Source organism: Drosophila busckii, chromosome 3L (genome assembly GCF_011750605.1).
Source record: "Drosophila busckii strain San Diego stock center, stock number 13000-0081.31 chromosome 3L, ASM1175060v1, whole genome shotgun sequence".
Classification (NCBI taxonomy): Eukaryota; Metazoa; Arthropoda; class Insecta; order Diptera; family Drosophilidae; genus Drosophila; species Drosophila busckii.
The window spans coordinates 13,515,909-13,531,909 of NC_046606.1; the positions used below are offsets into that span (position 1 = coordinate 13,515,909).

Consider the following 16,001-nt stretch of genomic DNA (forward strand, 5'->3'; position numbering starts at 1 on the left):
GAAAGGCAAGGCAAATGGAATGGGTAAAGCACCAACAGCTGATCGTGCTTGAAAGCTTTTTATGCAAAGTTCTTTTGCTTTTATGGGCTTAACGGTTTAAAGTTAGTGCTTGCCAACTTGTTGCTCGTTGATTTTTTTTTGGCAGTGACGCAAAAATAAAACCAAGTTGAGTCAATAAAAGAACCCGTAAACACGTTAGCAGTATCCACACACAGTTGTGTGCAAAAGTATGTGTATTGCCTGCGGTCAAGCATTAGAAAGTCACAAGTAACAACGCGGCCAAGTTGTGTTCAATAAAATTGCTCTTGGCCGCTTTGGTCAGCCTATAGGTAAGGCGCTGATTGCCCACCTGTGTGTATAAAATTGGCTAAAAGTGAGCGTTTTACTTGCCCAATTTGTGTTGCTTGCATGGCCAAGAGAGACAGGAAGATGAGTGTGTGCGAAGAAGATGAACTTGTTGTGAAAGCTGCGTAGAATGGCAGTGAAAATGGGAAAATGCAGTGCGTCACTTCCTGTTGGCTGAAACTGCAACGAAAACAAAACTATGTCGAGCCAAAAACTAAAGCTAATTGCTATGATACTTGTGGGAAAAACGAGTTATTCTTGCAACACTGTACGCCAGTTGAAAAAGACACTTAAGTTTGCTTAATTTTAATTAAATTTTTATTCATAAACTGCTTTTTACATACTCGTACTCGTATCTAAATTTGTTTTTCTTTTGTTTAACTTGTTTAGCAAAGGGTTCTTTAGTATTTTATATTTGTTGGTGCAAAGTGCTTTTTGTATTTAAGAAATTTTAAAAGTTTTTAGAGTAAATGTTAAGTTCTAGTAACTCGCCATGCACACATCATATACTCTCTCTCTCTCTATAAGTCTGCTACTTTCTTTAGTTTTTTTTTTATAAAATAGTTTGCATTTATGCATAGTGCTTATCACTCTACGTTCAATATCATATATTGGTGCGAGAAAATGGTGCACTTATATTTTTTAGCACTGTTGCTGCACAAAAACGTTGCCAAAAACCAAAGATCAATATTGTTATGTATAGTTCTCATGTAAATCGCGTTTCAAAATATGCTTTTAATTTAATTCTAAGTACACATGCTCGAAAAAAAGCTGCTGATAGTACAAATATTTAAAGCATTTCAATTACATTTGTTGTGATGCAAAATACTCGGTTACATCCCTGATAAACTTTCGTTGCCACGCCCATTGCGCTTGCAACTATGAAATCACTGCATACATTAAATATATATATATATATATTTTTTATTTAAACAAAATGTTACAACTTAAGCAAAGGCAAACAAAAACACTTAATGATTTCATTTTTAGCACTGTGGCTGGATACAACTTGCTTTCATTAGTTTGTGAGATAGTCATATATTATCGTTATATAATACAATAAAAAATAAATATTAAACGTAAGAATAAAATAAAGTTAGAAACTGTGTGTGTGGTTTATTCATTCATTCATTTGCAAAAATTGATTTTATGCAGTTTGCTGCGCTGACTTTCAAATACTACGCTAGATATATATGTAAGTATTTGTTGCAAGTTTTGCATTAAAGATTTGATTTGATTTTGAGTTTCTGAGCTAAACATTAAACATTATGTGTTCTTGTTACGGTTTGTTGTTGGTTGTTTGTTTTGTTTGCAATTTTACTAAACTAATATTTAATATTTCACAATGCACTTAACAAATTTCGCCAGAAATAAATCGTATCAAAGAGTCTGCATACGTTTCTATTACAAAATATAATCATAATTAATATTCATCTCCTTCAAAAAACATCAACATCAAAATAAACAATCCAACTTCGAGTGCTGCTTAGACCGAAATCGCATCGTTGAGCAGCGCGTTCAGCTCCCGAATGTGCTGGGCCTTGGAGCCAGTAGCCGTGGAGGCGCTCGACGCACGTCCCACATAGCTGTGAATAGTTAAAAATGCAGACAATTAATTACAGTGCTTAAAAGTGTGATTAAAGGTGAGTACTAGACATACACAATATCCTTGGTTAGAAAACGTGCACTAAATTATGTTATATTTTTTATGTAACTTAAGCACAGTTATGAGAAATGTGCAATGGAAATGATAAATAGAATTAGAGAGCAAGCGCAATTTGTTAAAATGCGTAAATGACAACAGCTTCAATAAAGGGGCATACCCTGGCGTAACCCAACCCAAATTGGTTTCAAAATATTTGCATTGAATCATGAAAATAAATAAATTTTGCACAAAATTCTTTGAGGGGGGACTTTATCTTTTGAGATTGTGTGGAAGAGTTGGGGGGCAGTGTATATCGCATAAACATGAAATGAGCAAAACAATTTATCTTATTTTTTGTTTTGTTAGCTGGCGGCGGCGGCATGTAGAACGCTGAGCAAACAATAAGAATAAAGTAAGGTAAGACATACAAACAAGAATGCGCGTGCTTTGAACAAAAACAAAGGACATTAATACAAAAAGTAGGTTGCACAATTAGCAAATAGAGTTGGAGAGTTAAAGAGTTAATAGGGTTCAGCTTAGTAGTAAAAATGTGTAGTAATTTGTAGAGCAGCAACAAATAGAGAAAAAATTCATGCAAAAGGCGATTTGGGGGAAGAACAAAACAAACATAAATCAGGAATGAGAGCTCCAAGTAATTCTTAGAGCGTGGTGAAGAGACAACGTTTTATGAAAATTAAAAATTTAATTTCGATACAATTTTGGAGCTAAAAGTTATTAATTTGCAGTTAGATATTTATGTTTAGTTTTGAGGTTAAGAGTAAGTTCAAATTGACGCGCATCGAGTATGCAATACAAGTTGCTTTTTGGCTAACTTTGTATGTTGTTGTAGTTGCACTTGCAGTTGCATTTGCATTGGCAGTTGCTTTTGGCCCTCTCACCTAATTTTACGTCCGGTTTTTGTCTTGCGCACGCCTGGCGCGGCCGCAATGCCCGCGGGCCTATTGAAATCGTGGCGTACATTCTTTAAATCAAAATGCTTGGCGGCATTAAACTCGCCAGTCGCCGTGGCAGAGTCTGCAGCACCACTTGATTGATTTGAAGCAAACATGCGACTTAGCCAGGGTTTCGATTTTGAATCAGAATCGGTATCGGTATCAGATTCGTTATTAGTATTAGTTGTATTGGAGTAGGTGGATTGTTCATCGCTTTGGCTGTAACAATAACACATACACAGAGAGAGAGAGAGAAAGAGAGAGAGAGAGAGAGAGAGAGGACACATATTTTGGTTGGTTGATTTTACAATTTGATTTTGACAGATATACATATATAATTAATTTATTTTGCCAATTGATAATTGAACGAAATATTTCGTATGAAAATACAGGTTAAGGAATTCAAGGGATAATTAAACAAACAACGAAAATAATTATTGAAAACTCAACATACTTGCTGTTTTAGTTTGGAAATATAGAGAAAACAGAAATTAACGTTTATTCTGTTCAATAACAAAATGATGTTTAAAAAGCCATGCAAATTGATCAAATGATAGGTGTAGTGGAACTCATTTGTTCACATTATGTTTATGTCTGTGTATGTGTGCGCTTGATTCGTACAAAGCCAATTAACGCTGAGTTTAATAAATTTGTGAAGTGTCTTTTTGTATCTATAAACGATGCTTAAATTTGTATCAAGGCAGTAGTGTACATGTATGTGTGTGTGTGTTTGTGTTCAGTTGTAATACTGTTAAGGTCTAAGACTAGATAGAGCCTGCTTAGAATAGAAGCACAGAAATGTCCAAAAAGAAAAATATAGATAGAGAAACAGTAAGAGTTATATAGAAAAGTCGCAGCTCTCAAAATTATATACTTTAGTAAAAGCTGATTAGATATATTAGCTAAGCGATGATTAAAGCAGAGAGTGCAATGAGAGTGAAAGAATTAAAACAAATGTGGTGTTAGGGCAAAACTGATCGTACAAGAGAAACTAAAGAAGAAAAACCAAAAGAGAAAGAAGGTGCCAGAGAGTGGAGCACCAACATAATCGAAACGAACAGAGATTAAAAACTGCAAAGTGCAGCTAGAAATTCCAAAGAGAGAATTGGAATAAAGAGTGCGGCTGGTTGTGCTCCAAAGAGAGAAAGAGCAGGGCTTGGACTTTGCCTTAAAACTAAACACCTACCTGACATCGCGAGTGTGGTTGAGTGCGGTGAGGAAACGTGGCTGCACATAGGTCCAGCAGCCCTGGTTCTTGTGCTCCTCTTGTGCCCACACAAGATCAGCGTTGGCATACAGATTCGCCTGCTCCTTGACCAGATCGAAGGGGAAGGGCGAGATCTGTCAGGCGATTAAAAATATAAATTAACAAAGATCTGTTTACTATTATATCTTGGGTTAGACGTACTTGCTCCACGCGCACAATGGCAATATCACTCTCCAGCTTCTTCTCGGCGCGGTGCTTGGTTAGATCGTAGTAGACGCGACCCGAGCAGAAGACCACCTTCTTCACATTGCTGGGATTCTCACCAGCAGCTCCACGATCGGGTATGATGCGCTGGAATTCGCTGCCCTCGCTCATCTCGCTGAAGGGACTCTTGGCCTCTGGATGACGCAGCAGCGATTTGGCGTGCAGAGAATCAAAGGCTTGCGGAAGGGCATGGCAATCTGGCGACGCATAATGTGGAAATAGTTTCCGGGCGTCGTGCAGTTGGCCACAATCCAGTTAATGTCGTGCAGCTGTCTGATGGCGAAATCATCCGACTCGGGTGGGAAGTAGTCGGGATCATCGGAGCTCATCTGCAGGAAACGCTCAAGGCGGCACGACGAGTGCTCAGGGCCCATGCCCTCCATGCCGTGGGGCAACAGCATAACCAGACCAGACTGGCGCACCCACTTGGATTGACCGCTGGAGATGAACTGATCGATAATCGACTGCGCTGTATTGCTGAAGTCACCAAACTGCGCCTCCCACAACACCAAGGCATTGGGATTGGTCATGGAGTAGCCGTGCTCAAAGCCCAGCACAGCGTACTCGGACAGCGAGCTGTTGGACACAGAGTAAGGCGCCTGATCGGGGTACATATGCTGCAGCGAGTTGTAGGTGGCCTTGTCCACCAGCTGATGATGCAGCACATGATGACGATGCGAGAACGTGCCACGCTCCACATCCTGACCAGACAGACGCACATGAATACCCTCCTTCAACAGCGAGCCAAAGGCCATGGCTTCACCCAACGCCCAATCGGCCATCTTCTCATCCACCATAGCCTTGCGTGCAGCCAAGACGCGCATCAAGCCTCTGCCAAAGCAAAATATCAAATTAATGAAATAAGCAAATTAATTAATTAACAATAAACGCACTTGTGAATCACAAATTCAGCTGCATTGGGTGGTGGCGACGAGAAGCGATTGCCAATGTGTATGAGCGTCTCCTCCTTGAGACCAGTGGGCGCCACCTTCAAGGGATCCTTGCCCTCGAAGAAGCCAGACCAGGGCGAGTCCAACCAGTCCTTGTACTTGACATGCGTCTCGGTCTTGGCCAGAGCAAAGGCCTCCTCGCAAATGTTCTCATACTTGGCGGCCACAGACTTGACCTCCTCGGCGGTGCAAGTGCCCTCAGCAATCAGCTTATCCGCATACAGATCCAAGCAGTTCTTATGCTTGCGAATCTTCTGGTACATCAACGGCTGCGTGAACATGGGCTCATCAATCTCGTTGTGGCCATTGCGACGATAGCCAACCAAGTCAATGACGCAATCCTTGTGGAAGGTGGCACGCCACTCGGCGGCAACCTTGCACACATGCATAACAGCCTCGGGATCATCGGCGTTCACATGGAAAATGGGCGCATTTACGACACGCGCGACATCTGTGCAGTAGGGCGAGGAGCGCGAGAAACGTGGATCGGTAGTGAAGCCAATCTGGTTATTGGCCACCACGTGGATGGTGCCGTGCGTCGTGTAGTCGGGCAGATCCGACAAGTGCATCGTCTCATAGACCACACCCTGACCGCAGAAGGCAGCATCACCATGAATGAGTATGGACATGACCTTCTTGCCCTCCTGATCGCCGCGATAGAACTGCTCGGCACGTGTCTTGCCCTGCACCACTGGATCGACAGCCTCCAAGTGAGAGGGATTGGCCACCACAGCCAGGCGAATGTTCTTGTTTGTGACGCGATTCAAACGCTCAATATACGTGCCCAAATGGTACTTGACATCACCAGAGCCCTGCATGAAATACAACAAACTATAGGGCTGATCTTTAAAGAAACTGTGAGCTACTCACATCATCAGCAGCCTCCAGACCGGCAAACTGCGTGAAGATTTGATTCAGCGGCTTGCGGCAAACGTTGGCCAGCGTATTGAGACGCCCACGATGTGGCATGCCCATGATGACAGACTCGACGCCCAGCTCGGTAGAGACATCGATAATTTCCTTGAGCGCCGGTATCATAATCTCACAGCCCTCCAGACCGAAACGTTTCTCCGATGAGTATTTCTTGGCGAGGAAAGCCTCGAAGCCAGTGGCGCGCGTCAAGCGAGCGAGTATCAAACGCTTCTCCTCTGGCGAAAAGTTGAGCACACCGGGTGTCTCGAAGCGCTTGCGAATCCAGTTGCACTGCTCCAAGGAGTTGATGAACATGAACTCGACGCCAATTTTGTTGCAGTAAACGTTCTCCAAGCGGTTCAGAATTTCCCTGGAAATACGCAATATAATTGGAATTAATATGCAATTGTAATTAATTGCGGACTTACTTCAGTGGCAAGGAGGCCTCATCACCACCAATGAATGTAGTGCTGGGCAGCTTGAACTGACGCTCCATATCCTGCTCGCCTGTTTATTTATTTGTTTCATATTTTTTTTGGTTATAAAGTAATTACATATTAGCAAAAGATGTACAGGTTAGAGTGCAATTTGGTTAAGAGTGCGGCTAATTAGTTTAAGAGGCGAGTTTGAAATTTGAAATTCGGAGTGTAATGATGGTAAGAGTATTGTATATATACATTATAGATTTATCAGTTTGCTGGCATGCAATAATTACATTTCTTCTCATGTAACACTAAGGAGAATTTATAGTTGTGAAGTGGGAAATTATTTTTCTGACAACATGCAAACCAGACAATAATTAACAGCAACGATAATACTTAATAAATACTATGACAAGACAGATAAGTCAATATATATATAACACTGATATGGGCAATATAATTATTTGCATAGTATATTTACTTGGCTCTATTATTGGGTTTTAATTGTTTTTTAAGTTTTAATTGGTTGTGTGCATGAAAAGTACAACATATAGTAATTAAGATAGTTTCTTTTCTTTTTGTTGCAATATACAAAATAAAAATAGTAGTTTACAGAACTTAGGTTTGTGTGTGTGTGTGTTTGTGTGTAGTTAAGGAAATAGTAGTTGGAGGGTTTGGTACTTTGACTAGAGCTCTAAGCTTACTTACCAAAACTGAAATTAGCGTAAATGGATTTCGTCGAGGAGTTGCCAGGCAAATCTGGTGTATTAATTTCGAGTGGATCGAGGTGAGCAATATTATGTCCTCGAATCTAACATGTGTGTGTGTGTGTGGTTGTGTTTGTGTTTATAAGTAATATTAACAATGGTTCGATTTCGTTTCGTTTTGTTTTTACACACATAATATAAGAGAAAGAGAATTTGGAATTTTTGTAAATTTTAAACGTTGTTTTATACGAATTTTACATATTGCGTTTTGATTGCAGATTTGTTTTTTGTGTTGGGGTTAGGAAGCGATTACATATATAAAAAATAAACAGAAAAAAAAAAATGTAAGAAATATTAATAAATTATATAGCTTAAAATAAAATTAAGATTTAAGCAGAGTACACAAAAAAGCGTAATTAGAGCGACGTAAGTGTATTTGTTGTTAAATATAAACACAACTCAAAGCAAGAACAAAACTCTAGAGAGAGTGCACAAAAGACAACAAAGAGTATAAGAATAGAGAGAGAGAGAAAAGCCAAACACCAAAAATTACACTTAAAACTAGAATTTGAACTCTTGACATAGAGAGAAACACTCGCTAACTAGCTATGGACTAATAATACAAAAGTGGCCTGTGGCCTCATCAACTCCGAATTTCAGTTGTTATCTTATAGTTTGGGGGGTTAAATTGTCATTGAAAGCGCTAACAAAACGTTATAATATTTATTGCGTGTGCATTGTGGGTGGTATGAGAGTGGGTGGTGCAGTTTGATACAGAGTAGGGGGTGTTTTTAGAGAGAGAGGCGGTGCAAGTCTAAGTATGTATGTATGTGTGTGTGTTGTTAGCTTGTGTTGTTGTTGTTGTTGAAGTTTTTGCAAAAAGAATTTACCAAACAAAAACCCAGAATGCTGCCTGAGCACATCTTCGTTAGCGCGACGTGCAAGGCCATCCTTGCAAACGGTTTTTTCGCGTGTTAAAATTCCAAGTGGATCCAGATCAGAAGCCAAATGACCACGTGACTATGGTACATACATAGTTATTGATATATAAGGTTTGATTATATATATTTGCTTAATGTATTTGCAAGTGTTATTGGAATGTTTTGAATTCTCGACTAGCTACAAATTGCAGGGATCCAAAAAGTAACAAAGTTTGTGCGCTAACCATAATTAAACAAAAAGATATATGCGCTCAGCTAATATAGAAAACATAAAGACTAAACTACTAGTGTAAGTCCCACATGTTTTAAATGTATGCATGACTGTGTGTGTGTGTAAACAAATCTAAAATGCTTTTGATTTAACATGTAAACTACAATGTGATGAGCGCAGTGGTTTGGGATTTCTCTGGCGGGGCATAAAACCAAGAAGCTACTAAATGTGTTTACATGTGTGTGTGTGTGTGTGGGATAATTAAAGCTCTGCTAGGCACACAAACGAGGTAGGGGGCGGGCGCGCTCAAACTCAACTCTAAAATGTTTAATAAACAATTAATCGGAACCTAAATGTGAATCAAAATAAAACGTTTACAGAAACAATAAGAACAAATAATAAGAACAGGAGAACAACGCCAACAAATTGTACGCTCTTTTTGCGGCTGCAATCTCAACTTTTACATATATAGTAAAATATCATTGTAGGTGTGCTGTGCGCTTGGCTACGGATCCTATTGACGCATACCTGATAGCTTCTAATGATGGCCTGCACGGCCAAATGATCATCGATGGTCTTGGAGTCGGGCGCAGCGCCGCCGACAGCACCGCCAAAGTTGAAGGCGGTCAGCGGCAACGTATTGGCCTGCACGGGCGCCAAATTAGGCGGACTCACATAGCTGTTGCTGCGAAAATAGGCATCCCAGGACTAGAAGCAAATGGCAGAAAGATTAGTTTGGCGCATTATTCTAATAACTTTTCGTACTCACAGTGTGCACTGAGCTGGGATCCCTTAGCCAGGCGTTGTACATCTCCTCCACATAGGTAGCGGTGCTGCCATTGGCAAAAGGCTCAGCGGCAGCAGAGTTATAGGTGCGCACAGCGGCTGCAGCGCTGGCCTTGAAGAGCTACGCACAATAATAAAAAAACCCAATTAAAATTGATCTTGATTCAACATATTGTTTGTTTGTTTGATAGATTGTTTGATTGATAACTTACCTTTTTACTGCTGCTGCTGTTGAGCAACCAAGTGGCAAAATTTTTATGCGCCATAGGCGATAACGCCAGACTAAAGGCCGTGTGTGCTCTATGCATTTTGTAGCTTTACAAAATAGAACTGCAATTAAAAATAGACAGTAACCAAATTAGTGTTACAGCAATAGTTGAGTCTAGAGTGTAGCAACGCTGCTGATAAGCCAAGTTATTGCCTAGTGCATGGCGTTATACAAGTGACAAATGTTTTTACGTCACCAATTCGATTGGAAACTTGTTGCTTGATTATGAAATACGAAAAGTACCCAAGCAGCAACTGCTAAAAGTTGGTAAGCCATTAACATAACAAGCCTATAACTTTAAACTACTACTATAATATGTATATGCAAATATATAGTCTAGTCTCTGGCAGACTTTACACACACTAACAAACGCATACACACGTGACTGTTTGCTTGCTGCTGCTGCTCTGTCTATGACGTCACATTGACGTGTTTTTTTTTCTTTGCGCTTGATCGTTTGCGTTTGGCGTTTAGACTTGCGTTCGCTTTGAAAGATTGCCAAAAACTCATTTGCACTGTTATATACAACTTTTTGCATATGTATGTATGTATGTGTAGGTGATGAGAGTAAATGTTTAATGCGCAATTGTCAGCCTGATTTTAAACAATATATTGTTGCTGTAGTTGTTTGCTTTGCTTTATGTGTCGACACAGATTAACCCAATTTGCCTAAGATAACCAACTAGAGACGCATTCTAAATCATGCCACGTAACCTTGCTAAATTCAAGTGCGTGCCTGGAATTATGAATCAAACTATGCACATTGATAAGCAAATGCGTTAACAAAAGAAGGGTGTGCCTGCTGTTGTTTGGGCCAAAAGAACCTTCCCAGGTCACATGCTCTTATCAACAAACGCGTGGTTGTCTACGCCAGACGCACGTAATTTGTTTCATTGACCAGAGCGAGTGTCTCACTCGAGAGACAATGTTTTCCATATGTGGGTTAGTGGGAGTGGAGTGTGGGGTCTTGAAAACCAGTTTGGAGCGGTCACTGTGTCTCTCTATTTCAAAGTGCTGCAACTGAAATGATTACAACACGAACTGCTACACGAGTTATCTCTAAATTCAATTTACAAGCACAAAAGCTAGTTGCATCTCTTTCTGAGCTCTTCGCTGCATGTGTGTGTTTGTTTGTGCCGTTATTTATCTATTTGTTGCTTTTTTGTTTTGTTTTTCACAAAACTGTTTTTCTTGCAATTATATGTGTATTTTTTTTTGCGCTGCCAGCGTTTGCTTCGGCGTCGACGCCTGCGTTACGAAAACAGATTACATAAGTGCAGAAGAAAAAATTTGAAAAATATACACGCTCGAGAGCGAACTCATCACATTGTTGTCATAACTATATGTCAGTCTAGCTAATTAGTTTGTGAGCGCTACAAATTAAATCAATTATGATTAAATAATCAGTTTTTCATTTGAAATTGAGGCTGAAATTGTTGAAATATTTTGAGGTACTTCAAATTTAGCACTGCACTTGGTTCAATAATTCGTTTATATGTGCGTATATATAGTATATAAGCAAACCGTTTACTTTTGGAAACCAACCGTATATATGTGCTTGTCGTATCTGACAGATACGCTGCCAAAACGGTATATTCGTGTTGAGCACTACGCGTCGACTAAAATGCTGAGCGACAGCGCAGCCGAAAGATAGCAGCCGATCACGGAGCGGAATGTCTGTCTGTGAGTGTGTGTGTGTGTGTGCAGCAATGAAAGCTATATACACTAATACAGACAACAATTTTTAGAAATCGAAACAATTTCAAATGCCCTTTAATAAGTGAAGCATATGCGACTGCAGAACAGCCTCAAAATATAATAAAAATTGAAATAAACATAAATTTACGATTTGAATCAGACAATTTACTTTAATGTGCAGCATCATCTTGATCCCAATTGCTGTAGCGTATTTGTTAGTCGTATAGCTCACTTTAATATACTTCTAGTTGGTTTTGTTTTTTTATACTTTCAACCGAACGCTAAAAAAAGCAAAATGTGCGATAAAAAGGCACATGACAACGCATAATGTACAAGTATTTATCTACGTTCAGATATACATAGAATGTCTATATAGGCACACATATACTTTGGTAAAGGGGGCAAACACTATCTGATAACAATCAGTCATAGTACACCGTCAATGAAGATTTCACTTATCAGCAAGTGTATGCATGTATGCTTATATGAGTCTGTGTATATGTGTGTGTGCTCTTTTTTGTTTACAATCAATACAAAGTCCGGCACATATCCAATAACAGCGAATGAGCGTCATATTCGACCAGCCTGTCTTTTAAACTCTGCCGCCCGCACTAAACGAATGGCAATGAAAATAAAAATGGGAGAGGGAGAGCGCGTCTGTCGGTCACACATTATGAATCACATAAGCAAAAAATTAAAATTCATACAAATATCTTTAGTATATACATTTGCTATTTAATCGCTTAAATTTTTCAAGTTCAAATGCGCGCCTGCAAGTGAAAGTCTCCCATATGAAAGTCTCCAATGAGCAGCAGCTGCAACTGCGGCAGACGAGCCCCCAAACTGCAGCACATCACATGCAAAAACAGCTTTTAGCTGGAAATACACACACACACGCACGCACAGTTAAGCACTTGTATTGGTGGATTAGCAGACCGCGTGCAGTTCAATGGCACAAGGTTTTGTGACTTTGCGCCTTTCCCGAGACTTTGGCTAATCGTTTTGTTAAAATAAAGTGAAGCTACCTGTTGCTACCCGACTTTAACAACTTTCAACATGCAAAGAATAAGAAACTCGCTGTTAAATGGCAACGCGGTCTCGCGTCTAAGGGCAACAAGAAAAACGCACGTTGTTCTCCGCTTCATGATGGATGATTCATACTTCAAGCGAATGGCGGAAAAAGTACACGCGGCAACAACACTGCAAAAATTGCGTCACCATTGCATTAGTATTTACTTATTTATTTTTGAGACCATGTGACGTAGAACCGGCAGTCAATTGGAAAATTTCACTTTTGTATTTGGATTGAAGCGCAGGCGCATAAGACAAACGCCCACCTTGCACTTTAATTATATAAGCCTTCACTATTAAATTGTTACGAAAAATTGCAATATTGCTGTGCTTGCACTTTTATTCTTATTGAATTCTTATTGGCTTACGCACAGTTTATTTATTAAAACAATAACTTGTGGCTGATTCACATTTCACTCTTTGACCTAGTTAGCTGTAAATTTCTTTTTGCAGCTTGCAGTGCAGTGTTAACACTTTAAAAACAATTTATACTTAACAATTGCACAATTATACACTCGTGACAACGTATTATTTACCTATTTATTGCGTTTTTATAAATAAAAAATCACGCACAATTCGGCACAACCACCTTATTTTCAACAACAATTTCTTAGAATCGCGCGAGTGAGAAGAGGCGATGTTCAAGCAGGTTCGTTACAATTGTATGAGCAATTGTGCAAGCGAGAGAACCGATGTTCGACTCAAACGATATCGATGTTCGAGCTTGACATTTTCTTAGCCAAGACAACAACCCAGTCGCCCTAAAAATATATTATCGTTTTGTTGCGCAAAAGTGACTTAGGCAACAAGTTTGCTGGACATGTCAAGTTCAATTTTACCTGAAGGCGATACATAATGCGCTTTAAAAAGTAACAGAGACGCAAAAATATAATAATTTATTAGAATAAATAAATAAATACTGAGAACAACTAACAACGCATTAATATTGGCTATATTGATCTAAGCAGTAGCCCGTGATTTGATCCGATATGCAATCAAAAACATCAAAGGCCAGGTCGCAGCTCTCCCCTTTCTGGGGCAGATGATGGCGGTTTACCTTATACTTGCTGGTCATGGCTCGCAGACAGAGATTCACCGAGCGTAGCGTGGCCATAAAGAACCCGTGCTCGTTAACTCCTTCGGAGTAGAAGTCCACCAGACCGTCCAGTGTGGGCCAGCCCTTGCTGTCGATCGCGTTGTTCTTGGCATAGACACAGTGCAGCAAGCACTGCAAAAGCAGCAACAATAATAACAATAAATACTCGCAAGCCAAAGCATTAGCATTCAATTTGCTGATGCATAAAAAGCAGCTAATGTGTATTAAAATGCAAAACTATAAAATGTACTTTTCAGCCATAAAATTCAGCAGTTGCTGTGTGTGAAAAAAAAACTGAAACTCAACAGCCACGAATGCAATTTGTGCTTTTCTTTCAATTGTCTAAGCGCTAAGCAACAGCCCTGACTTTTGTTTGGCATGGCCAAGGGGGCGTGGGAAGGGGGTAGAAGACGTGTTTTTAATTGCTGCCATTGAACTTAATTGCGCGAGTTGCAGTTGCAAGCAAAATGGCATTAGCAAGAGAAATGCAAACGAACTTTAACTTTAAGATTATGTTAGCAAAAAGGACAGGCACAACATTTGTTACTTACGCCCGCAATGCGTTTGTCTTCCAGCGGCACCAGCGTGGGATGATAAATGCCAGCGCTGGTCACATCCAGGCGTCGTATGCTGCGCAGCAGACGCGCCATGCGCCGATGTGGCTGCGGCTCGTCATAGATGATGTACTCATACTGACTGGCATTATGCGCTGCTGCTGCTGCTGCTGCTGCTGCCTCTGTGGGCGGTTGCTCCAGTATAACCTCGCTGTGCACGGGCGGCCATTCAACGGACTCTATGAACTCAATGTCGTCGTCATGGGAGCTGTGCACAGGCTGCGTTGGCGACACCTGCTCCTTGAGTATCTCATAGGCCTCTAGTGTTGGGGACAACTTGTAGATCAGAAGACTGACACTAATGAAGCTGCAGTTGACTTACCGCTCACCAGCTTGTTCTTCACCTCATCCTGGCAATAACTGATGACCGACTCCACGCGCCGCGCTGTTCTCGGCGGATTCAAGCAGCGCGCCTTTTGCGCCTCATAGCGTATTATATAGTTGTGTGCCTTAATCGCTGTGACGACATAGAGTATATGCAAAAAGTGTGTAATTTTCATAATGAACGCGCTGCAACGAACTGTACGCTTGGTTTGCCCAACAGCAATTGAATGCAATTGCAAAATTTTCCAAATGAAAACGAAAGCATTTTCACTTTTCACAGCAGCAGCTGCAACAACAACAACAACAACTGGCAGGATGAGTGGTAAGGCCTTTTTGCTTGGCAGTGAAAACGCATATGATATTTCCAGTTTTGCTTTATGGGTATGTGGTTCAATGGCAACTGCATCAAGCAACTGGTTGTGGCCGCCAGAGCGTCAACTTGTCCTTACACAGTGGCGTCGTCTTTATTTATTTCTCAATTCTGCGTTTCAATTTCAATTCAAACACAAGAGTCTTCCGCATAATTCTTCAGCAAGAACATTACGCTAAACTAACTTTATTAAATTAAGCTATAATAAAGATTATCAGCAGCCGTAAATCATACAGTTAAGCGCTGCTGCGTAGCAGCAACGAGCAGGTTTGTTTGTGTCTTAAGTCTTTCGTTTTAGAACTTCATGCGGTGCTCTAATCAAAATATTTGACATATTTTCCTGCCGCTCGCTCGCTCGAGAACAATGGCCAATAACTTGGTCTTGGCAGTTGCTCTGCGCTCGCTAATTACGCTCATTAAATACGTTGTGGCTCAGAACTTTTCGGCCACATCCTAGGCGGAAATTGTGGCGGCTTGAATTTTTCCTGCACCAGCGTCAGCGTCACGTAATTGCCAGCAGCAACATAATTGCATAATGCAACACACAAAGCTAACACTGACCTAGACTCTGCGCAGTGCAGCGAATTTATAATCGGCTCTAGACACCGTTAACTGTGTCTCGCGATTTGCCTGGGGGCGTGCCATATGAAAATTGAAAATTTGCTCAAGAGTTCAATGCTCAGGCTGCTGCTGCTGCTGCTGCTGCTGCTGGTTCGCTGCCGCTTGTGGCATACATAGTTGTCAATGGTCTGCTTTGGTGGCACGAACAGGAAGCTGCATGCACGATGTACAACTAATTGACAGACAGCTGCGACCTAGACCACGACTTGTCTCCACTACTACTCCTGCTGGCAATTTACTCGAACAAGGCGACATTCTCTTTCTCTTGCCAGCTGAACATTCTAAACAAGCAACTTGCAACAGCAGCCACAGCAGCAGCAGCCACAACTTGTTGCAGTTAGCAGAACACAGCACTTGCGTGTCCATCATTAGAACAAATTCTCTCAGCTTCCGCGCACGTCCCACCCCCGCCCCGTGCACCGTGCATTCACTTCAAGTTCGCCTCACAAATTTCTTGTAACGCAATTTGCACACAAATGTTGTTGTTGTTGCTGCTGTTTCATCTTCGTGCCACTGTGGTGGGTGGTCAGGTGAGACAAGTGCCAGCTGCTAGCCACCGTTCGCTGCCTCGCCTGAGAATCGTATTTAAATACCGA

General features: G+C 40.8%; 2 protein-coding genes across 2 annotated transcripts; both read right to left on the reverse strand.

The window, feature by feature from the left end:
• Window positions 1-1,743: 1,743 nt before the first annotated feature.
• Window positions 1,744-11,243, reverse strand: LOC108599660 (2-oxoglutarate dehydrogenase-like, mitochondrial). The gene is given in 13 exon segments (XM_017987726.2): window positions 1,744-1,931; window positions 2,890-3,162; window positions 4,130-4,284; window positions 4,352-4,569; window positions 4,572-5,245; window positions 5,308-6,176; window positions 6,235-6,646; window positions 6,705-6,783; window positions 7,407-7,509; window positions 9,086-9,265; window positions 9,327-9,464; window positions 9,556-9,673; window positions 11,157-11,243. Coding segments are annotated over 12 exon segments (3,297 nt in total). The 5' UTR covers window positions 9,652-9,673; window positions 11,157-11,243; the 3' UTR covers window positions 1,744-1,831.
• Window positions 11,244-13,320: 2,077 nt separating this feature from the next.
• LOC108598053 lies at window positions 13,321-14,590 on the reverse strand. Its single transcript, XM_017984668.2, has 3 exons — window positions 14,413-14,590; window positions 14,028-14,350; window positions 13,321-13,608 (listed from the first exon to the last, which is right to left on the reverse strand). Exons 1-3 carry the CDS (start codon window positions 14,588-14,590, stop codon window positions 13,321-13,323), a joined length of 789 nt encoding a protein of 262 aa, XP_017840157.2.
• Between the last annotated feature and the right edge of the window lie 1,411 nt (window positions 14,591-16,001).

Coding starts and splice junctions, on each gene's coding strand:
- LOC108598053 (XM_017984668.2), bottom strand. CDS start 14,590: ATGAAAATTACACACTTTTTGCATATACTCTATGTCGTCACAGCGATT. Junction 14,351..14,412: donor GAAGAACAAGCTGGTGAGCG/GTAAGTCAACTG, acceptor CCCCAACACTAG/AGGCCTATGAGATACTCAAG. Junction 13,609..14,027: donor AAGACAAACGCATTGCGGGC/GTAAGTAACAAA, acceptor CTGCTTTTGCAG/TGCTTGCTGCACTGTGTCTA.